This window comes from Panthera tigris, chromosome A1 (genome assembly GCF_018350195.1).
Source record: "Panthera tigris isolate Pti1 chromosome A1, P.tigris_Pti1_mat1.1, whole genome shotgun sequence".
Lineage (NCBI taxonomy): Eukaryota > Metazoa > Chordata > Mammalia > Carnivora > Felidae > Panthera > Panthera tigris.
In genome coordinates, this window is record NC_056660.1 from 52,749,756 (window position 1) to 52,775,237 (window position 25,482).

Below are 25,482 nucleotides of genomic sequence, written 5' to 3' on the forward strand. Positions count from 1 at the left end.
GGCAGCTTACAATCACAAGTACAACGGACAGCAGTTCTACTTCTCTGAAGTTGCCTCGCAGACATACTTACATACTCAAAATGACACATGGACAAGTCATTCACTGTCACACTGATTGAAAATAAAAATGCAAATATCCACTTACAGAGGACTGGAAAAAGCAATTATAGTATAGTAAATCTACACAAGGAATGGGATACACCAAAAAAATGCAAAAAAGAATGAAGAAGTTTTCCTACTACAGAAATGTTCCCTATGAATTTGTTAAGTTTAAGAGGCAAGTTTAAAAAGGTAGAGAAAACCAGGTATGTTACCATTTGTGTGGGGAAAAAGAGAAGAAATTATATATTTGGATTGGCTTATGTCTGAGTAACAAATATGTGAAAGTATAAACAAATAATTATGGTTATTGGTTGTTTTTTCTTTTTCTTTTTCTTTTTTTTTTTTTTTTTGAGTGGGGGGAGCCGGTAGCGGGGACAAGTGAAGGAGGAACAGAGTGAGGGGAGAAAGTTTCTGATGCCTGGCCCATGCCCACCCTAACAAAAAGTCAGATAACTCTTTTTCAACTAAGCTAAGATTGTTACCTATTTAATTAATGACCATTTTACAAGTCAGGGTGAATAACAATAAAATACTAGCAATAGCCAAGCATTAATATCTACTAATCTAGTTTGTGCTATGCACGGTACATACTGTATTTAGCTCTATTCTGTAACAGTTCTACAAAAGTATAGCGATAACCTATGTCACTGAATCAAAAAGTACATCTTAAAAAAAGACAGTGAACAGCTTTGGTTGTACAATAGAAACACCTATGGAAAAACCTGAATGCAAGTCAATCAACAGGCCTAATACAACCATCTATGTTTTGCTTCAATGTTTCATAAAGGCTGCACAGGTTAAGTCTAATACAGTGTCAGAATTGACAACTACTCTATTAAGAAAATAGTATATAGCATTTATCATATACTGTAAGACTTCCTACTCTACATTGCTGTGATAATTAAGTATGTCTTCAAATTCTTCACTCTTCCCTTCAGAAGGTACAGCCTGATTCCCCACCCTTTGAGAGAGGGCTCAATTTAGGTACTTAACTAAACAGAACAGCAGAAGAATGCTCTCTTTCTGGATTCACTTCTAGAGAAATCAGCTGCCATGTTCCAAGGACACTCAAGTAGCCTTATGGAAAGCACCATGTGGCAATGAAATGAGAGCTCTGTTGGCTAGAGCTCTGGCCAACAGCCAGACGACTGAGTCTCTTGCCAATAACCACATGTGAGTGAGCTTGGAAGCCGATTCTACAGTCTCAGTAGAACCTTGAGAAGACTACAGAACTGATTGACAGCTTAACTGCAATCTCATGATTCCGAGGCAGAAATACTCAGCTAACCTGCTTCTAAATTCCTGACACAGGAATGATAAAGGTCATGAGGTGATAAATGTCTGCTGTGCTACTAAATTAAGTTTCAGGGTAATTTGTTAGTAATCATAAGTCAACTTTCCTCATAGGTCTATTTCCATTTATTTACAAAGACTTGAAATGGGCTATTACCTAAACAAGAATAAAAAAGAAATCTGTTCCAACGGTACATGAAAAAAATTTTTTAAGACTTTTCCTTTGAAATTTATTCCAATATACGTACTTAAACCCACACTTTAAAGAAAAGAGACAAAATGATTTATGGCAATTTTTTTCATGTTTTATCATAATGGGCATAGAAATATTTACATCTGTGATAAAAATAAGCATGAAGAAATGGGACAAATATAATCTCATGATGTACCTATAGCTTTACTTAGATCCAGCAATCTGGTAATACTGCATGAGAGACCCTGAAACAATACCTATTCATGTTAGGTAACCTGAATAAACACAGTCGACTAAACACTTAACCAGACATCAAGCTAAACAAACTTCAATTTGTTGGAAATCACTGTGATACATAATACTATCACTGTGTTATACTGTTTTATTGCACTGCTGTTAATAAACCAATTCAGACTCTCTACACTGAGTCCAAATGATACAATTTTATTCAACACTGGTCTGACTGTTGTGGTGAATTTTCAACTTAGTAATGGCTTTTCTAATGACTTAACTGTGAGTTTATATTTCTCTTAACTAAACACCAAATCTATCTCATTGTTGCTACATTATTTTTCTAAACAGGACACTGTAAGTCAATTAAAATTTTACCAGCTAAAAATCTAGAAAAAAAAAACCCTTGCGATTTCTGTAATATTATGGTTTACAGACTATAATTTCATAAAACAGCAGGACGGAATCATTTCTGAACAATGATTACTCAACATCTTCTACAGGAAGCAACTGAATCAAATCAAAAACCAATAAAAATAACAACCACCACAGCAAATTAACTACCATACACAAATATTCTAAATGCTTGAAATTGTCTGAAAGGGCAAATTACTTTTTAAAATCTGTTAGACTGTAAATTATATGGTAGAAGCAAGGTTTATAATTTCACATTTAACAGAAAAATGGGTAAATTTATAGTTGAGAGGCAATTTTTCTTAAATCTTATAAGATTTCATATTTATTTTTAAAAATAAAAAAGGTATGTACTTGAAAATTACAGCTCAGTAAAAAAATCTGAACTACGAAGTAATATGCCACAATGTCATAAATCAAGAAGAAAAGGCAAAATATGTGCTCTCTTTTCTATCTTAATTAAATGTGCCAATGCTACATTACGTGAACACCTTGCAATAACCTGCTATGCAAAATTAATGCAGTAAAAACGTTTAAATCACCTAACCAAAGAAAATCATATTAAAATAGTAAGGGGCTATTTAAAAAAGTCTCCATGGCAAGCAAGACTGTTCATGTGGTACTTTACTGCACCAGTTGCCACTGTTGATGAGAGATTTGTAGACTGAATGAATATATCTTGTCAGAGCTAGACTTTGCCCTATGCTATGTTACTAGCATTCTAGAAACAGTGAAAGAAAAGTGAGACTGAAATCTCCTTTCACACCAGAGACAGCGAAAGAAAGAACAGATTTTGAAAATAGTTTCAGTACAAAGAACACTTAGTGACCAACTTCATCCCTATCTTAGAAAACAGGCCAAATTCCCTGAATCTAAGTTCCATTAAGTACTTCTCAACCAAGCAAGTACATAATCTGCCAATAAAACATCAAATTAACCACAGAGTGCCCCAACTCCAATTACCCTTGTGCCTGTGTGTGTGTGTGTGTGTGTGTGTGTGTGTGTGTGTGTTGGGGGTTGAAGAGGGCTGGGTGGGCAAAACACAAAGAAACCATAAACTATAAAATAAAGCAGGCATAAGACACGATTTGCCAACAGCACTTGTGAAAGATGGAGTGGAAGAGGAACAACTAGGTATTTTAGTTATTAAGTCATATGAGACAAAGTGTGAAGTGGTTGGGGAAAAACTTAAATCATAAAGATGCAATAAAATAAAAAACTAAGTACTAAAGAGGACAGCGCAGCTCTCCTATACAGTAAAGAGAGCCAAAGCTTTCATTTCTAGGTACCACCTTTTATAACTACATAAGCAAACTCAAACGGATTCCTGGGAAATGACCAGAATAGTAAATGAGTATCATTATCAGATAGCTTACTAGGGATTCTCAGCCTGGAAAATTGAAATGTCAGAGAAAACTTGGTGGGTTTTCAAATAATTGAAGGGCTATCACAAAAAAGATTACACTTATTCAATACATCCTCCATGGGATATAATTAGAACCAGTAAGTGGAAGCAACAGATTTTGGCTTAAAATAGAGATGAACTTTTTTTAATAACCAGAGGCCTCCCAAAGGCAGAATAAACTGCTTAGAAGAAAGGGAGTTTTCCATCATCAGAATGGTCTTGAGCATAAGCTGAACAGCCCCTGGCAGATAAGCACTGGAATGGATAGTAAATCGCTCACAAAACTGTAAGAGTTTAATCCCTTAGGTTTAATTTTGTTCATGCAGATATATGAAATATAAGATAATACAGTATTGTTTATAATTATGGACTTGTAAATATTAGTAATAAGAAAAATTAAGTTACCTGGCATTATAAATAAAATAGACACTATTACATGAGAATTTTACCAAAAACATACGAAAATCCAAAAATAAAACGTCTTACTCACATATGTAGCCTCTGGGCCTAATACAGCATCTAAGACAAAATATACTGAGACAGAGAAAGAAAATATATTCAAATCTATCTCACTAGATCAACCGCTCACTTTTCTCAGGGATCCTTTCTTTTTCATCTTCAGAAAGTACTGAAAATAACATGATTTACTGATTATCTTCCAAATATCACATTCATCTTTTGAAAATATTTAAGCACGTACTACGTAAGGCGCTATTCTAGATCTTGAGGATACAACTTTGAAAAAACTTAAGTTCCTGTTCTCACAGAATTTACATTAGGGGTATAGCGAGGAGACACAATACACACATAGATCTACACAACATACTGTCACGTAGACAAGTGCTCTGAGGAAAAATAATGTAAAGCGTGGGGATAAAACAGAGTAAAAGTAATGAAGCAAAGGAAGGAGGAAGAAACAGGAAAGAGGAGAGGAATGAATGAATACATATTAGATAAGATCATCAGGGAAGGACCCTGATGAAATAACATTAAACTGAATCTAAACAGGGATCAAAATGGAGTACAAACCAGCTTTGGGCTATCTGGAAAAAGGACAGCCTAGACCAAGGGAACTCAAGAGAAAAGGCCTGGAGTGGATGCTTATTTGACACTTGAGGCACAGAAGTCTAGTGGAATGGAGCAAAGACAGCATTCATGAATAGCTGGATTTCTAACCTCTCCTGTAAAGATTTAAAATTAACTGTTTCAGTGAGCTTTGACAAATTAAAAGTCCAAATCACTATGAAGTCATTCAAACCAAAAATTGTAAAGACATAAAAGTAAAATTTTAACAATCTTTGAATTTATGTTAAGGATAGAGTAATAATAGTGAAAAGCATTAGCACGGGTGACCATCTAAGGTCATTCTCTTCCAACAGTATCTGGGGAGGGAAGTACATACACTAAGTAAGCTGGAGAAGCCAAAGTAATGCAGAAAGTCAAATGCTAAAATAAAATCTCCCAGGGGCGCCTGAGTGGCTCAGTTAGTTGAGCATCCCAACTCTTGGTTTTGGCTCAGGTCATGATCTCATGGTTTGTAGGATGGAGCCCCATGTCAGGCTCTGTGCTGGGCATGGAGCCTGCTTGAGATTCTCTCTCTCCCTCTTTCTGCCCCTCTCCTGTGGGCACAGGCTCACTCTCTCTCAAAATAAACATTAAAAAAAGTAATAAAATACCCCAGAGGAAGAGACTTTTATTAAGTAATACTTTAAACAGCATGAATCAAATTGCCCCTAGTTACAATGATTGTAAATTAATCCTCCTAACACACTTTTCATATTAGTTTTTACCTTTTAAAATAGTAATGGCACATTAAAATTAAAAAAGGTACCCTTCTAGTACATTTTTTCAAAAAGAAGTTTGTTTTGTTTTACTCAAGTTTCTCAAGCAAGGCTTTAGAAACTCAGTGGAAGATAAATGAAGGAACTGAACCCAAGCTTCCATTTTCGGTAATCTTGAGAAGGTGTAGCTGGAGGTGGCAGTGGAAATTAAAAATTAAATTTAAATATGTTAACTCAGTAACTTTAGAACACGGATATACACCCACATCTGTTCCCACCAAATTTTCACTTTATATTCAAGAAAAATATCTAATTTGCATCAAAGTCATAGTTCTATTATTCTATGCTTAGGATTATCATTTAGAAATCCAAATCCCATTGCAACAATTATAATGCATATATTGAAAAACTCAATTGCCATAGGTTATTATACAGCTTCATTCAATTCAAGTAAGGAGGCAAAAATAGATTATTTGTATGCAGTAATTAGCTACCGCAAAAACCTTCAGAGAAAAAAATCTTTAAAGAAAGGTTATTCTTTAGAATTATCACACCACTTCATTCTACAAGATAAAATATAAGCATATCTAAACATGATCGATCCATGAGCATCATACCAATCACTTATCACTGCAAACACTTACCACAATATATATAATTACAACACTGAAAACTGTTCAGTCAGTTCTTTCATTCCCTATATTACCCCCAAGAAATAGCAGCAATACCTTAACAATGGTAGTTTTCAAACATTTTGGTCTCAGGATTCCTTTACATGTTAAAAATTATAGAGAACTCCAAAGAGCTTTTATTTAAAAGGGGTACATCTATCTGGGACTGCTGGGTGGTTCAGCTGGTTGAGCGTCTAACTCTTGATTTTGGATCTTATGGTTTGTGGGTTCAAGCCACACAAGCCTGCTTGGGCTCTCTCTCCCTCTCTCTGCCCCTCCTTCCCTGCTCGTGTGTACATGCACTTCCTTTCTCTCTCAAAATAAATAAATAAACTTAAAAAATAAAAGGTTTACATCTATCAGTATTTACCAAATTAGAAATTAAAACTGAAAATAATTTAAATTATTTAGTATAAAATAACAAATCATAAAATAAGTATAACAATTATTTATATAAATATAAGTCAAAAAATAACAAATCTACAATTTAACATAAATAGCCCTTTGGGTGGGGTAATCAAAAGGAGGAATTTAATAAATGGGAAGTGTAAAGCTAAAGCTAACTTTAGGCACAGCTGGATCCAGGAGTTGAAATGATGTCACCAGGATCCTCTTTTCCATTCTGTTTTGCTCGGAATTCACTTCATTTTAAGGCAGGCCCTCTCCAGGTGGCAACAGAGATGACCCTGAGCAGTTCCAGGCTTATGCATTCTGATAGCTAGTGAATCCAGAGAAAGGCAGCTGCCCCTGGTCCTTGAAAATAACTAATCTTCTCTAGTTTGGGTCCTATCCCTACACAAGGCAGGGATGGGCAGAGTTCCATGACTAATAGCCTCCTCTGAAACTAAATACCCTGTTTTTTGGTTTTTTGGTTTTTTTGTATGAAAAGATAATTATATTTCCACAACAAAATAAAAATGTAGTGAGAGGACTGATGATGTTTCACAATTTTTGGAAACACCATTATGTATGGCTTAAAAGAAAACAGACCAATTCTAATATCTACTTTTATATTCAATCTGTTGGGATATGCTATTCTGGTTGAAATACATAAAGAAATCTGACCTCAAACAGATGAATAGTTGGAAAAGTGAGGACTTCACAGACCTTAGTCTCAGGAAAGCCCAGGAGTCCTCCCACCACACTTGAGAACCACTGTTTTAAAATTCATTTAGAGGGGCACGTGGGTGGCTCAGTCAGCTGAGCATCTGACTCTTGGTTTCAGCTCAGGTCATGGTCTCACAGTCTTGAGACTGGGACCACCTTGAGTAGGGCTCTGTGCTGGGCACGGAGCCTGCCTGGGATTCTCTCCTTCCCCCTTTCTCTCCTCCTCCCCCTGCTCACGCTATTGCGCATGCACTCTCTCCCTCTCTCTCAAAATAAATAAACTTTAAAATTCATTTAGAAAGTATCTGTTAAGTATCTAATTCAAAGACAAAGTCAGTCGTCAGCTTCTCAAAGATAAGACCCACTAACTCAGATTGTAAAACTGTATTGTTCATGGAACCATTACTCAGCCATCAAAAAGAATGAAATCTTACCATTTGCAACAATGTGGATGGAACTAGAGTGGATTATGCTACGCGAAATAAGCGAAAGACAAATATCACAGAATTTCACTCGTATGTGGAATTTAAGAAACAAAACATGAACATAGGTAAAGGGTAGCAAAAAGAAGTTAAAAACAGAGAGGGAGACAAACCATAAGAGACTCTTAAAATGCAGAGAACTGAGGGTTGCTGGTGGGGTACTGGGTGGGGGAATGGGCTAAACTGGCAATGGACATTATGGAGGGCACTTGTTGGGATGAGCACTAGGTATTATATATAAACACATGTAAGCGATGAATCCACTAAATTCTATTCCTGCAATCATTATTACACTATATGTTAACTAACTTGGATTTAAAAAAAGAAAAAAGAAAAAATAAACAAACCTCTATATTGTTCAGTGCAAAGAGCAATAAATAACCCAAATGGCAAACTGAGCACAGACACGTGTGGTTATAGCATGTTGTCACAGAACTCTTTCTTAAAAGAAAAGTGGGGACTGGAGGTGAGGTGCTGATATGGCAGCCCACAATAAAACCCCACATTTCAGTACAAGTTTTACATTCCAATTCATGGAAAAGTTGAGTTTTCTGGGAAAGGACTCTGGCCTCCAAAGGCATCCCCTTCAGTTACTCATTCACATTCTACCTACTTATAAACCAAATCTGAGGTACTTCATTCCTTCAGTTACTAAGGAAGGAAGAAGCTAGGAAGTGTTTTCTCTCATGACCAAGAAGCAGCAGAATTATCCAATAGAAATAGCAGTCATAGAATCCCCCTTTCTGAACACTCATGAGCAAATTTTAACACCTTGGGAGAGATAAATAATAACGAAATTCAACCAAGTAGAAACATTTTATAAATTGCCAGACCTTAAGATCTACACATATTTCTATCACTATTAAATTGTTACTCTTGGTATGCTTGTCTGTTTCCCCTACAGAAATTCTAGGTAACTATGTCTACCTTTACCCCAGACCCGACCACAATGTGTTGAGAAATATCTACTGATTATCACATTATGTAAGCGTATACTAAATCGAGAGCATTATCAACAAAAACTCACAAAAAACAACTCTCGGTTTAGGTCGAGACCAATTATGACACATATAAAGGTGTACTAACAAGTTTAAAGATCTGTCACAGATACAAAAAAAGTCAATAAAACATCTCCTAGCACACTGACGAGTCCTTCCTCATTGCCTTTTCCTCCTATACCCTCACCGCTGATATGGTCTTCATATACATTTAGTACAGACTCTCCCAAGAATATCACCATCTCTCTTTGTACCTCCTGCCAAAGTCCAAGTTCAGGCATTCACAACTCACTCTTAAAGCTACAAGAAAAAAACTGCTAACTAATATTATGTCTCCAAAACGCTACAATCTAATCAAATCTCTACACACCACAGTATCATTCTTTAAAAAAAAGATCTAATTAAGTTACTCCCCAGCTTGATCTTCCCCAGTATTCCATAACCTAGTCCCCCAAATGTCCAAACATTTCAGCATGGCAATAAAACCTATTCTTTACTCTGAAACCAACAAACGCTAGCTAGATTCAAAAGACTCTTCCTGACCAAAATGAATAGTTATAATTCCTCGCAGAATGGTTTTTCCAATTTTGGCTATTTAATGTAACCAGAAGATCAAAACTTTAACACAATCCAATTTGAGAAGGTGCATGAAAAACTTCATAGACTGGTCACTGAAAGTTTATGAACAGTTTTCAAAATGGGATCTGTGTCTTGCACTGTCTCCTATTATAAACAATTAAACTTTATGAAAAGTAAAATAAGGGGGTGCCTGGGTGGCTCAGTCAGTTGAGCTTCCGACTTTGGCTCAGGTCATGATCTCACGGTCCGTGAGTCCAAGCCCTGCGTCTGGCTCTGTGCTGACAGCTTGGAGCCTGGAGCCTGCTTCGGATTCTGTGTCTCCCTCTCTCTGACCCTCCCCCATTCATGCTCTGTCTCTGTCTCAAAAATAAATAAACATTAAAAAAAAAAAGAAAAAGTAAAATAAGAAACGGAGATATCATGGGGCACCTGGGTGGCTCAGTCGGTTAAACGTCCGACTTCAGCTCAGGTCATGATCTCACAGTCCATGAGTTCGATCCCCGCGTCAGGCTCTGTACTGACAGCTCAGAGCCTGGAGCCTGCTTCAGATTCTGTGTCTCCCTCTCTCTCTGCCCCTCCCCTGCTCATGCTCTGTCTCTCTCTGTCTCAAAAATAAATACAAACGTTAAAAAAAATTTTTTTTAAAGAATTGGAGATATCATTTAAAAAACAGTACAAACATATAACACATTGACAATTTCTTATAAAATGCCCCAAAGAAGTCCTAAATTACGTATCTTAAAGTACTTACTACATTTTAAACTGTATTACAATCATCAGCATCACAGTAGCCTGAGTCATTCCCTTTTTCTCTCCTCTTTGCTTTACAACTAATTGGACATCCATAACCAAACGAGAAAAAAAAGTACCTCCACACAGGATACCAGGACACCTGAGAGATCTATCCATCTGTGCACCTTAAAGTGAGTGGACTGAACCAGAGAGGCTGCAAGAAGAGCAAAGAAGGTGGTGGCTGGTCCAGCAGCAAGCCAGCAAGCCTTTCTGGCACAGGAGGTGGAAGGTAAAGGCGGGAGACTAGGAGTCTGTCTACCTGACCATGCATGCAGTAGTGGCAAAACCCAGCTGCTCTCTCTGAAGAGAGACCACAGTGCCTTCGAACAGCAGAAGGAAAGGGAAGTAGGCAAAGGAAAGTGTCTCCTGCTATCTGCCAGGGGGAGGAGGGGGAAAGGGGGAGTAAGAGAATAACTCATGGACCTCTGGTACCCACCCCACCTTGAAGATTCCCCAGCAGGCCCCTGGCATACCCAAAGCCCCAAGTGCTAAATATACACCTCTCCTCAAGCTCTGCAGCCACCTTTGCTCCTTTTTCTTTTTCCTTTTAATGCATCTGCTTACAACCTTAATATGAGTTAGTTCTGGTAAGAGAAACCAAAGACTTGTGCTATAGTGCCACCTTCTGGAAAACAAAATGAAGGCTCCTAATTACAAATCTGTTGAATTCTAAGAATCAAAGTAAACAAAACCTTGCCTAAATAAGAAAGGTGTTCACTACTTCAAATGGAGCAGAGGCACTTTCCATCTGTAATATGAAATCACAAAAGAAAATGACAGTTTTCCAGCAACTGAACCCAAAGGTCTTGAAATATTGTAATCTAACTGATAAAGACTATAAAACAGCTATAAAACAGCTATTACAAAGAAATTCAATGAGCCACTCAAAAACTCAGAAAGGCAATAAATGATCCCAGGAACAAAATTAACAAACAAGAGTATTCTGCCAGACAGGTTAAAATTCGAAAAAGAAAAAAAAATTCTGGGGTGAAGAAATGAATATATGAAGAATGAATTAGAATACCCTGGAAACAGAACAGATCATATGGAAGAGTAAGAATTAGCACACTCAAGGACAGTAATATAGAAATGATCCAGGTGGAAGGCGAGAAAAAACTAAGATTTTTTTTAAATGTTTATTTTAGAGAGAAAGAGGCGGGGTAGGGGCAGAGGGAAAGGGAGACAGAGGATCTGAGGCCGGCTCTGCAATGTCAGCATAGAGCCCAATGCAGGGCTTGACTCCTGAACCATGAGATCATGGACCTGTGCCAAAGTCTGACACTCAACCAAGCCACCCAGGAGCCCCAGATTTAAGATTTTTAAAAAGTAAAAAAAAAACCCTGCGGTGCCTGGCTGGCTCAGTCAGTAGACTCTTGATCTCAGGGTCTTGAGTTCAAGCCCCATAATAAGGGTATCTCAAAAAAAAAAAAAAAAAAAAAGAGGGAGAAGGGAGCACTTAAATGATAGTTGAGAACTTTCTAAACCCAGGGAAAGAACTGGATACAACTCCACAATGCTGACAAAACACATTATTATACCAACACACAAAAAAAACTTCTTTAAAACACATTGTATGAAAACTGTCAAAAGTCAACAATAAAGAATTAAAAAGGCAGCCCAAGGAAAAAAGACAGTAACCTACAAAGGTACCCCACCCCATAAGGCTATCAGCAGGTTTCCCAGCAGAAACTCTATAGGCCAGGAGAGAATGGAATGACACATTCAGAACACTGAATGATAAAAACAATCAAGAATACTCCATTGGCAAAGTTATCTTTGAGCTATGAAAAATAAAGAGAAGTTTTCCTAGACAAACAAAAGTTGAGGGAGTTTGCCATCACTAGACATACTTGTAAGAAATGTTAAAAGGAGTGCCTCAAGCTGAAATGAAAAGACCAAAGTACAGAAAATTCTGATTCAGGTAATAAATACTCAGAATACTCAATATTAGAATACTGTAACTCTTTTTTAAGATAGTATATTAAACTCTTAACTACAGCATAAAGATTTTAGAAAGTATTAAGAAATAACTATAGTTACCTCCTGATAATGAAATCACAATATAAAAAGACATAACTGGGGCGCCTGGGTGGCTCAGTCGGTTGAGCCTCCGACTTCAGCTCAGGTCACGATCTCACGGTCCGTGAGTTCGAGCCCCGCGTCGGGCTCTAGGCTGATGGCTCAGAGCCTGGGGCCTGCTTCTGATTCTGTGTCTCCCTCTCTCTCTGCCCCTCCCCCGTTCATGCTCTGTCTCTCTCTGTCTCAAAAATAAATAAACGTTAAAAAATATATATATTTAAAAATAAAATAAATAAATAAATAAATAATAAAAAGACATAACTTACAACATCAAAAAAATATAAAAGGGGAAGAGTAAAAGGATAGAACCTTTATAGGCAAATGAAGATAAATTTTTTATTAGCAGAAAAAGGACTTCATTACCTCTGAAATGTTTTGTGTAACCTCATAGTAATCACAAAGCAAAAATCTACAGCATAGACATGAAACATCAAAAAACGGGAGACTGAGCAAATCACCATGGAAAACCAACTTACAAACAGAAACAAAAGGAAAAACGAGAAACAAAATAACCAGAAGGAAAAATATGAAATGGTTGTAGTAAATCCTTACATATCAATAATTACCCTAAGCATAAATGAATTAACTTACCAATCAAAACACAAAGTGGTGGCACCCAGGTGGCTCAAATCATCTGAGCATCTGACTCTTGATTAGGTCATGATCTCACGGTTTGTGGGATCAAGCCATGCATGGAGCCTGTTTGGGATTCCCTCTCTCTCCCTCTGTCCTTCCCCTGTATGCATGGGTGTCTCTCTCAAAATAAACTTAACAAAGCAAAACACAAAGTGGCTTGATAGATAAACAAAACAAGACCCAACTACATACTGCCAATAGGAGACTCATTTCACTCTAATGACACACGGGCTGAAAAGTGATAGGACAGAAGATGATATTCTAAGAAAACAAACAAAAAAACAAACCAAAACAAAAACAAAAACAAAAAAAAACAGGTGAGCAGAGCCATAATACATGAAAAAAAAATAGACTTCAAGCCAAAAAGGGTAACAAGAGTCAAAGAAGGTCATTATATAATGATAAAGGGGTTAATACATCAAGAAGATATAACAATGGTAAATATGTACATTCCCAAATCCTAAGCACTGAAATCTATGAATCAACTAAAACAAATCTTAAAGGAAAAACAGACAATACAGTAAGTAAATATGAGAGACTGCAATATCCCACTATGTGAAGGAAAGATTATCAAGGCAGAACATAAACAAGGAAGCACTGGAATGAACCACATTTCAGAACCAAGTGTTCTTAACAGACATATAGAACATTCCATCTAACAAAATAAACAAAATAAACATTCTTCTCAAGTGCACACGGAACATTCTCCAACACAGAGCATATGGTAGGCCACAAAACAAATCATGACAAGCTTAAGAAGCCTAAATTCATACCAACTATCTTCTCTGACCACAATGGTATGAAACTAGAAACCAACAAGAGAAAAGTAAGATCTACAAATATATGGAAACTAAGCAACACACTTCCAAACCAATGGATCAAAGAAGAAACCAAATAGGAAATAAAAAATTACATCAAAGCAAATGAAATAACACAATATATCAAATATTGTGGATGCAGCAAGAGCAGTTCTGAGAGGAAAAATTATAGCAGTAAATGCATGTATTAAAAAATTAGAAATAGCTCATATAAACAACCTAAATTTACACCTCAAGGAACAAGAAGAATAAGTCAGGCCCAAAGTTAGCAGAAAGAAGAAAATGGTAAGGATAAGAGTGGAAATAAATGAAATAGAGACCAGAAAAACATTAGAAACCATCAATGAAATGAAGACCTGGTTCTTTGAAAAGATAAACAAACCTTACAAACCTTTAGCTAGACTAAGAGGAAAAGAAGTGAAGGCTCAAAAAACAAAAATAAAATTAGAAATGAAAAAACATTACAACTCATATTACAGAAATACATAAAATTTTAAAGTACTGCTATGAAGAATTATATGTCAACAAATTATATAGCCTAGAAGAAATGTATACATTCCTAGAAACATACAACTGACCAAAACTGAATAAAAAGACATAGAAAATCTGAATAACAAGAGACTGAATCAGTAATCAACAACTCCCAACACAGAAAACTCCAGGACCAGGCAGTTTCACTGGAGAATTCCAAGCAGCATTTAAAGAGTTAACACCAATCCTCCTCATACTCTTCCAAAATAGCAAGGAGGAGGGAACACTTACAAACTCATGAGGCTAGCATTACCGACACCAAAACTTGGTAAGAATACCCCCCCAAAAAAAACAAAAAAACAAAAAAACTACAGACTACCATCCCTAATGAATACAAATGCAAAGTTTCTCAACAAAATATTAGCAAACCAAATTAAAGAACACATTAAAGGGATTATATATCATAACGAAATGGGATTTATCCCTGGGATGGAAGAATGGTTCAACATATGCAAATCAACAAATGTAATACATTACATCAATAAAATGAAAAACAAAAATCACATGATCATCTCAATAGATGTAAAAAAAAGCATTTGACAAAATACAATATCCCTTTATGATAAAAAATCTTAACAGGCTGAGTAGAGAAGGGCCAGAACTCAACACAATAAATGCTATCATATAGGAAAGCCTCACAGCTCATATTATACTCAGTGGAGAAAAACTGAAAGCTTTTCTTGTAAGATCAGGAGTAACACAAGGATGCCCACTCTTATTCAATATACTACTGGAAGTCCTTGCTAGAGCAATTAAGCTAGGCAAAAAAGTAAAAGGCATCCAAATTGGAAAATAAAAAGTAAAACTGTCATTATTTTCTGATGACATGATTTTATCTATTTAAAAAAAAAAAAAACTCTGAAGACTCAACCAAAAAACTTTTGGAACTAATCACTGATTTCAGTAAAGTTGCAGAACACAAAATCAACATACAGAAATCAGCTGCATTCCTTTATACTAATGATGAATCATCTGAAAAGTAAAGAAAACTATCCCTTTCACAACAGCACCAAAAATAATAAAATATATAGGAATAAATTTAAACAAGGGAGTGAAAGATTTGTACAACAAAAAATACAAGAAATCAAAGAAACAAATGGAAAGACATCCCATGTTCATGGACAGGAGGAATTAATATCGTGAAAATATCCATCATTGCCCAAAACAATCTATAGCTCGTGCAATCCTTATAGAAATTACAATGTCATTTTCACTGAAATAGAAAAAACATATAATGTATATATTCTATTATAAGATATATATATATGTTATATATACATTATATATATGTATTACACACATATATATACATATATATACACATATAAATATATAACCTATATATTCTATTCACTGAAATAGAAAAAATAAGCCTAAAATTAGTATGGAACCACAAAAGACCCTGAATAGTCAAGGCAATCTTGTGAAAAAAAACAACAAAGCTGGAGGCACCATACTCCCTGATTTCAAACTATATTACAAACTGTAGTAATTAAAACAGCATGGTATTGGCATAAAAACAGACACACAGATCAACAGAACAGAATAAAGCCCAGAAATAAACCCACACACAAATGGTCAACTAATTTATAATAAAGGAGCCAAGAATTCACAATGGGGAAAGGACAGTCTATGGTCTCTTCAATAAATGGTGTTGGGAGGGGCACCTGGGTGGCTTAGCTGATTAAGCATCCAACTCGATTTCGGCTCAGGTCACAATCTCATGGTTTGTGGGATGGAGCGCCATGTGGGGACTCTGTGCTGACAGTGTGGAATCTGCTTGTGATTCTTTCTCCCTCTCTCTCTGCCCCTCTCCCATTCACGTTCTCTCTCAAAATAAAAATAGTAATTTGAAAATGGTGTTGGAAAAACTGGGACAGCCATATGCAAAAAAATAAATAAATAAAACTGGACCAGTATCTTATACCATATACACAAATTAACTCAAAATAGACTAAAGGTCTAACGTTAAGACCAGAAACCATAAAACTCCTAGAGGAAAATATGCGTGATAAACTCCTTGACATAGGTCTTGGCAATGAGTTTTTGAAGCAGACACCAAAAGCAAAAGCAATAAAAGCAAAAACAAACAAGTGGGACTACATCAAACTAAAAAGCTTCTGCAGAGCAAACAAAACTGTCAACAAAATGAAGACAACCTGCAGTAAGGGAGAAGATTTTTGTAAAGCATAAATTGGAAGCGGTTAATATCCAAAAGATATAAGAACACGGTCACTCAAACACAAACAAAACCAAACATTCCAATTAAAAAATAAGAACTAAACAGCCATTTGCCCAAAGTGGACATCAAAATGGTCAACAGACACATGGAAAAGATGCTAAATAGCACTAATCATCAGGGAAATGCAGAAACAACAAGATACTGCCTCACACATATTACAATAGCTACCACTGAGAAGACAAGAAATGACAGATGCTGGTAGGAATGTAGTGAAAAGAGAACCCTTCTACATTATTGGTGGGAACATAAACTGGCCCAACCACTACAAAAAGTAGCACGGAAGTTCCTCAAAAAATTTTAAAAGATCTATCATTCAAGCCAATGATTCCACTTCTGGGTGTATACCCAAAGAAAACGAAAACAGGATTTTGATGAGATATATGAATTCCCATTTTAATCATAACACTATTCACAATGGCCAAGATCTGAAAAGAACTCAAATGTCCGTGGCCAGATAAAAGGATAAAAAAGATATGGTACATATACACAATGGAATATTATTCAGCCACAAGAAAGGAAGATATCTTCCCTTTTTGACAACATGGATGGACCTTCAGCACATTACACTGAAATCTAAAAAAGTTAACTCTATAAAAGACAAAGTAAAATGATAGTTACCAGGGAATGGGTGGGGGTGGGGGGAGAAGGGAGATAAGAGTGATGGTGTTTAAGGGTACAACTCGTAATGAATAGTAAATAGGTCATGGAGACCTAATTCACAACATAATGGACACTGACAATAATATTGTATTATAATTATGTGATAAGTATCACTACACTGGCAATCATACATATGAAAATATATAAATGTATCAAAATAACATGCTTTAGGGGCGCCTGGGTGGCGCAGTCGGTTGAGCGTCCGACTTCAGCCAGGTCACGATCTCACGGTCCGTGAGTTCGAGCCCCGCGTCAGGCTCTGGGCTGATGGCTCGGAGCCTGGAGCCTGTTTCCGATTCTGTGTCTCCCTCTCTCTCTGCCCCTCCCCCGTTCATGCTCTGTCTCTCTCTGTCCCAAAAATAAATTAAAAACGTTGAAAAAAAAATTTTTTTTAAATAAAAATAAAAAAATAACATGCTTTATACCTTAAACTTACACAAAGTTACTCAGCAACTTTATTCAATTAAAAGAAACTATTACAAAGAGCAACAAATGACCTGCTGAACTGCATATTTTAATGCTTATATGCATAATTTGTAATCATTCAATTATTTATCATTTGCAGTAACTTTTTAAGATTTGTATGAATCTTAAATTTAAGGTTTGTATAGACGTTTTTTCATAGCAACTTTTTAATTGCCAGCAATGGAAATTGCATAAGCAATGGAAAAGTAGTAACTGGGGAATGTAGGCATAGAAGCAGGGAGTGTAGGAATAGCAGGACACAGAAAGTTACAAAGCAAAAACAGACCAGAATTTATACAGACATATTATCTCTCCTTCTGTCACTTTTTAAATGGCTGAGGCAAGAAAACTAGAGAAATTACTTGCCACAACGCAGTACGCAACTTCATAAAACAAGTTCATCTGAACTACTGGATTTAAACCACCACCACCAAAAGTACACCTGGTTAAGCTTTCAAATTCACATCTCTTAATGTTAAAAAGGCCTCCAACAGCAGCATTAGGTGACATCTGGAAAAGAATTATCTAATGAGACTGGGAGTGGGGGGTGAGGAGGAGAAACAAAGAAAAAAGAGAAGGGAGGGAAGGGGAGAAAGATATAGAATGAAAGAGAGGGAGGGAAAGGAAGGAAAGAATAAGGGAGAGAAAGAGAAAAGAAACAAACTACATACAGGAAGATGTTCATTGCAGTTATTTATAAAGTAAAAAAAAACCTAGGACATGAACTAAATGACAAGAATATGGCTAAACTATGGAAGAATCACTCAATAAAACTGGAATCAGCTGTTTTAAAAGTATAAACACTACATATTAACAATGCTAGGGTAGGAAATATGAAGAGGACTTTAACTTTTCACTTCAAAGCCTTCTGGGAAGTTTTCCTTCTTGTAACTATGTGCAGGAATTTAATACTTTAAGAAAATAAGTTAATGTTTTTCTTCCTTTTTTTTAAGTTTGTTTATTCATTTTGAGACAGAAAGTGCAAGTGGGGAAGGGGCAGAGAGAGAGGAGAGTGAGAATCCCAAGCAGGGGCTCGAACTCACAAACCGTGAGATCATGACCTGAGGTGAAGTCAGACGCTGAACCGACTGAGCCACCAGGGCACCCCACTAAGGTGTTTTTTTCCTAAAAAGTAATGACCATGTCTTACATAAAGCACTATTAAAACAAATTATAGGGGTTCCTGGGTGGCTCAGGCGGTTAAGTGTCTGACTTCAGCTCCAGTCATGATCTTCCGGTTCATGAGTTTGAGCCCCACATTGGGCTCTGTGCTGAAAGCTCAGAACCTGGAGCCTGCTTGAGATTCTGTGTCTTCCTCTCTCTCTTCCCCTCCCCCTCTCATACTCTGTCTCTCTCAAAAATAAACATTAAAAATTTAAAAAAAAAAAAAGCAAATTATAGTATATTCCCAGAACATAATACTACGGAACCACTGGAAAAAAAAAAAACACAGGAAACTACTTAAGAATATACTCATATGAGAGGATATGTAGCACGTCTGTTACCTGTAATATCAGTTACAGTAAAAATGAATAAAATTATCCTATGTTAAAAAATTACAGTCAGCTCTTGAACTAACAAGGGTTAGAAGCACCAACCCCACACAGTCAAAAATCTGTGTATAACTTTTGACTCCTGCAAATATCTTTGTTTCTTCTTCTTTTTTTTTTTTTTTTTAAAGTAGGCTCCATGCACAGGAAAAGCCCAATGTGGGGCTTGAACTCATGACCCTGAGTTCAAGACCTGACCTGAGTCAGACACTTAACTGAATGAGCCACCCACGGATGTGACAAACAGCGAGATCATGACCTGAGCAGAAACAGTCATTTAGCACACATTTTGTATGTTATATATGATTACATACTGTATTCTTACAATAAAGCTAGATAAAAGAAAATGTTGAGAGTTATTAGGAAAATACATCCAAAATGCTGTAAAATAACCATGTATAAATGGACCCATGCAATTTAAACCAGGGTTGTTCAAGGGTCAACTGTACACACCTAAATAAACATAATACATGTATATTTTTATATACATACAATTATGTGTTTATGTACAGGGATCAAGAAGGGGCTAGGAAGACTCACTTTTAGTTTGTATTTCTATACTGTTCGAATTTTATTACAAATATGTATTATTTTTAATTAAAAACAAAAACTGTGTCCAATTAACTAGTCAAAACTAAAAATAGCATGGGCATTATAACTACACAGCATGCATTGGACAATGGAATACTACACAGCAATAAAAAGGAGCTACAGATATTTGCAACAATATGGATAAATCTCAAGAACATCTTGAGTAGTAAAAACAAGTCTTGTTCAAGAGTACTCATTTTAAAATTCCATTTATATGAAGTTCCATAATAGGCAAAACTAATATATGGTAAATTAAAAAAATCAGAATAGTGATTGTTTGTATGGATAGATGGGAGTATGGGGAGGAGAATGAGGAAACTTTCCAGAATGAGGGTAATGTTCTTCATTTTAATAGGGAATTGAGTTACAAAGATGTATGCATTTGTCAAAGTTATCAAAGAGTACACTTTAAGATCTGTATATAAATTATATCAACTTTTTTAAAATTACAAATACTGAACTCTTATGATATGCATGATAAGTATTTAGGGGTAAATTCACTGACATTTGCAATTTACTTTGAAATAAATCAAAGGATAGTGGCACGTACACTAAAATGTTAACAGCAGAACCTAAGTGATGGGTATATATGGGTGTGTCATGTGATAAATGTACACACTACAATAGTATTTGTTCAGTTCATCAATACAGATAGATGGTTAAATTATGGCATATCCACTGAAATACTATGCAGCCTTAAAAAAAAAGACAACATTTTTATGATTATACAGAATGACATCCAAGTATGATACTAATTATATAAGAAGCAGAAAGAATAATACATAAACATATTTGCTTGTATGTTGGTAAAACAGCTCAAGAATCACTGAGTACCAGATTTCAAGTGAATTTCATTATTTCATACACATATACAATAGTAAATATGACCCCAAGTTAAAAATAAACTTTTACCAATTTGAGGTTATTATTTGTAGACTAACAAGGATTTTTCCACTGAGAAGAGGTAATGGGAGTAAGTAAGTCTGGTAGGGGAGGGCTTATACCATCCACTCATTTCTCTCATTCTCTAGTTTCTGGGGCTAAGGAAGCAGGAGGAAGACAAAAAATTCCTAGAAACCATTTAGCTCACGCCTGAATTAGTCATTCTTGATGTTAGACACCAAACACTGGAATATCTTATTTTCTGTTTTGCTAATAATACTATCCCTGTCTCTTGATTTATGCATATAGAATAATTTTATTTGAAAACATTATAAGCCCAAGATAAGAAAGTGCTAAAACATATAGAAAATGCTAAATCCATTTTAACTAGTCAGTGTTCACATGGAAAAGCCAAGTTGCTATGCAGCAGTGAAATGTGGTGATGAGTCAACTCAACAAATGTTAAAGGGATGAAGAAGGCAATGAAAAATATTTTAGCCAATAATTAATTATAGAAAAACTCTTCTACCAGCTGTAAAATTCATTAGACTAGAATTACCATATATTAATTATTTTCCGGGCAGCTCCATGGAGGCCAGCAGCTTGCACATAACAGTATTCAAAAATGCTTTGAGTAAATGTCATTAATACTCTTCACTGTCCTTTCCCCCTAAAAAAAAAAATCACTTAAGCTTTACATAATCTGAAGATGCTATGAAGTAAAAATAAAGAGAAAGAGACCCAGGGATTAATAACTTTTCAAACTGCTCATATATCTGCTGCTCTGAAATAAAATTCTAAAGTATGGTAGATTCTTTTTTTTAAGTTTATTATTTTGAGACAGAGAGTGAGAGAATGAGAATAAGCGGGGGAGGGGCACAGAGAGAGGGAGGGAGATAATCCCAAGGAGGCTCTGCACTGTCAGCACAGAGCCCGAATCGGGGCTTGAACTGACAAACCGTGAGATCACGACCTCTAAGCGGGAACATTAATCAACTGAGAAAGCCCAGGTGCCCCTAAAGTATGGCAGATTTTATAGTTTACACTCCTTTCTGCTTAGGTTATGGTTATATAAACTACAAATATCAACCAGTGCATTTAAACATACCACACACAAGGTATTGTACTGGGTGCTGTACACAACAGGAAGACATTTAAAATTTAAGACTTGGAGTCTACTTTCAAGAACCTGAGATTCTAATAATGAAGCTAAAATAAGTAAGGATTACTAAACAAGTGTGCAAGTGATGACTGTCACAATCGACACAAACTAGTTCTAGGCGGAGAATCATGTCACGCCTTCCAAATGGATGGATCTTATAAATAACTTTCTGGAAGAACTAGAATCACCCTTGACCTTTGATTTCAACTTATATATAAGTGAAACAGAGAAAGGCAGTATATCATAATCTACAAGGGTCTGATATCAAAATGTCTTGTTTCAAATCCTGTCTCCATCATTTATTAGCTATGAATGAAGCATATTACTTAATCTTCCTAAGACTCAATCTCCTCATATTTAAAACTGTGATAACAGAATCTAGCTCACATTCAATGAATACACAATGATTAGCATAAGATAAGTGCTCAATGTTACATTCTAAAAGTTGGGAAAAGGGGACAGTATAAACAATGTGATGATACAGAATCACAATGAAAGTTCAGCCTTGCTGAAATTAAGACTCACACACAAAAAATAGGAAGATACAAACTGGAAAGGTAAGCAGATTACTGCATATGTTTGAAAGCCAAGTCTAAATGTACGCAACTTATTTAGGAGTGCTAAAGATTTTGATCGGACAAGAAGATATAAACAAGGTTGGGCATCCAGGATGGAACTAGAGGGGAGAAAAAACCCAAAAGTTTAGGTAAGGAGTGTGAGGCCCCCTACTGAGCAATGTCATTATTAAGAATTATTAAAAGAAAGAGACAGGGGCACCTTCAGCTCAGGTCATGATCTCACGGTTCGTGAGTTCGAGCCCTGCACTGGGCTCTGTGCTGACAACTCAGAGCCTGGAGCCTGCTTTGGATTCTGCGTCTTCCTCTCTCTCTGCCCCTCTCCCATGTGCACTCTGTCTCGCTCTGTTTCTCAAAAATGAATAAACGTTGAAAAAAAAAAACAGGAAAGAAATGATTAACTGATGCAGGAAAGGAATGAAGTAAGGAAAAACCAAAAAATAAAATTCCAAGCCTGGAAAATCTGAGGAAATGAAATGGAAATCAGTGAATTCAGAGAACATTTATTCTCAGAAATGTAATTTGAAGTTCATGGGAGAACCAGGTGGATATTTAGCTAGCAACTGGAATAAGAGGTTAAGGCTTTGAAGAGTGATCAAGTCTAAAGGTACATATGTGAAAAAGTAATGCAGAAACTAGAGGTTCTCTTGGAAAAGCTCTGAAATTCAATGCAAATGTGTATGTAGCATATGCAATATCCTAAGGAAGGAAGTCTTTAATCAAACTTTCAAAGACTCTACAACACACACACACACACACACACACACACACACACACACACACGGTTTTTAAGAACCACTGGTACAGATTATAATAGAAACCATCCATGGAAATGAATGTGCAAGAGAGGACAGGAGTAGAAACAGTTGAGGGAAAAAAGGCATGGAAACAGAACTTGAAAAAATACAATTAAAAGGCAAGAAAAAGAACTAAAAAGGGTAGGGCTGATTTGCAAAGAAAGAGAAGCAATGCATTAGGGATTCAAGATATGTGATGTTAAAAAGGCAGCATTAACATTGTTAAATGTTATACATATAGGACAAAGAATATAAAATTTATATAAAAATCTCTACACTTAATTAGCATAAATTGGTAACACTGAAATATGCAATTTGGTTTGAATATAAACAGAAAGAAACTACATGACAAGGGATTAAGAAGTAAATAGTTGGGGCAAAGGAATGAAAAAATAAAGACTACTATTTCTAGATTTACTAGTAAAAGGAAAAGAAAGCTAAAGCTAGTATAAAAGTAACCAGAAGTATGATTTTATTTTTTTTGTTTTCACTGCTACTGTTGCTGAGTTTTTCTTCCTTAAAGACCAGGAAAGTGAGTTTCTATGCCCAAAAGTGTCTGTAAAAAGAGAAAGATCAAAGGAGGGAAACAGGAATAAAGTTCAGGAGTAAAAAGACCACCTTTCAGTTCTTCCTGTAAAACAGGAACAAAAATAATTTTAACGTGGTGAGAAAGGTATAGTTAACAAGTGTGAGTGAAGGGAGAAAGACTACAAAAGTTCCCGAAGAGGTTTCTTTCTTACACTGTAAAGCACTGATAACCATGACACTTTAGAACTTTATTCCTTTATAATTGCAGCTAGTATTATGAAAATGTAACAGTAAAAAGTGCATACAGTTACAAGAAAGACTACATGGTATTGTGTAGTAGTAAATTAAGAACATGGCTCTACAATCAAAAAAGTCTGAGTTTAAATTACTGTTTAGTCACCTGCTATAGCTAGCTGTGTGACTCTGGACAAGTACCTTAACTTCCTGCTTCAGTGCCCCAGTGGCATCACTTGCAAAATGAAGGTAACAGTGCTTACCTCATAGAACTTGGAAGTAATACAAAACCTTTCAACAATGTATGCAAATACAGGTGGGTAGCGCCAGCAGCAGTGGTAGTGATAATAGTAACAGTAGCAAGTAATGTAACCTATTTGTGTTTAATCAAGTAGTATTTAAGGAAGGTCGAAGGGGTAAACTCTTAAAAATGTGTTTCAATTCTTTCAACTACAGAAGAAGTATAATTCTACCTATTATACCAGTAAGGAAAGAAGAGGTTCATTTGCTTAGATTACTCACTAAGTGGCAGAACTGAGATGTGAACACCAGTCCACGTGGATCAAAGCTTGGCTTCTTTCCACTACACATTACCTCCACAGCACTACACAGCAGCAGGAGGACAAAACGAGGCATTGTGTTCTTTACTATTAAGGTCACAAAATAAGGGTACATCATTAAGTCTATCTGCCTTTCCATTTTTTGAAAAATTAAGGAGTTTATTTTTACTTGATTTTAAGGCTTCCCTCCAGCTAAAAAAAGTCCATAATTTTATTAAATTACCACACTTGGTGATGTGTAAACTCATAAAAACGTCTTAGAACACAGCAGAAAATCTTTTCTGTTTAGAAAACAAAAACAGAAAAACCGAACATCAAAAAAAAAAAAAAAAAAAAAAAGCTTAAAATTTTTTCCAGGACTTCAAATTAGCAAAAAGAAATGAATGTTAAACACCAACATCTAATTTCATTTTATTATTAGCAAGCATGACTAAGCAAATGTTTTGAGAATATAGTATCAATCTTAAGTATTTTAAGATGCCAATTTTAACACCTACATTTTCAATAATTTATGTGAAAAACCCACAAAACTCAAAACCCTGACATATCTACAGACCTTACAATCATATTAAATGCAGATCTGCCAACTTTCATTTCATGCCAAAACAGTACAACCAGACTGGATTTCGTGTTTGCTTTTATGTCAATCTGAAAACTCTCTGGCTTCTAAAACCCTTCACTGGCTTCCCACTATCCTTCAATTAACATCCAAAATCCTTAACATGACTCAACAAAGTCTTGAATGTTCCTGCTTCTCTCTCTGAGCTATCCACTGCTATTCTTCCCTTTGGTTTTTTTAATTTTTTCCAACTTGTTTCAATTTCCCCAAGACACTTTTTTTCTTCCATTTTTGGGCTTTCATACAATCTGTTTTTCAAAACCTAGGATGCTTTCACAGTTCTCCATCATTCCCATCTTTTTAGCCTAGCAAACTGCTCTTCATCCTTGCAGGCTAAGATCAAATGTTACCATATCAGCAAAGCCTTTCCTGACCTCCCAGACATATATTTTGACAGCATTCTGGACTTAGTAACACTCACTGGCCTTGTAATTACTTGTTCAACACGTCTTCCCTGCTAAGTGGTAAACAATACAAAGATAGTCCTCTCCGCTCATTTCCCACT

General features: G+C 35.9%; 1 protein-coding gene across 16 annotated transcripts in view; it reads right to left on the reverse strand.

The window, feature by feature from the left end:
* RBM26 (RNA binding motif protein 26) overlaps nt 1-25,482 on the reverse strand; it is an 82,835-nt gene that overhangs the window by 53,445 nt on the left and 3,908 nt on the right. For 2 of the 16 annotated variants that reach the window (XM_042978920.1, XM_042978910.1), the window contains exon 1: nt 21,062-21,324. The exons of 7 other annotated variants lie outside the window; for them this stretch is intronic. In XM_042978920.1, coding sequence (XP_042834854.1) covers nt 21,062-21,147 — 86 coding nt within the window. In that variant the 5' untranslated portion in view covers nt 21,148-21,324. Of the gene's footprint in view, nt 1-11,703; nt 11,726-21,061; nt 21,325-25,482 lie in introns of those variants that run through there. 7 more of the 16 variants (XM_042978873.1, XM_042978849.1, XM_042978884.1 and 4 more) reach the window with 5 other exon arrangements.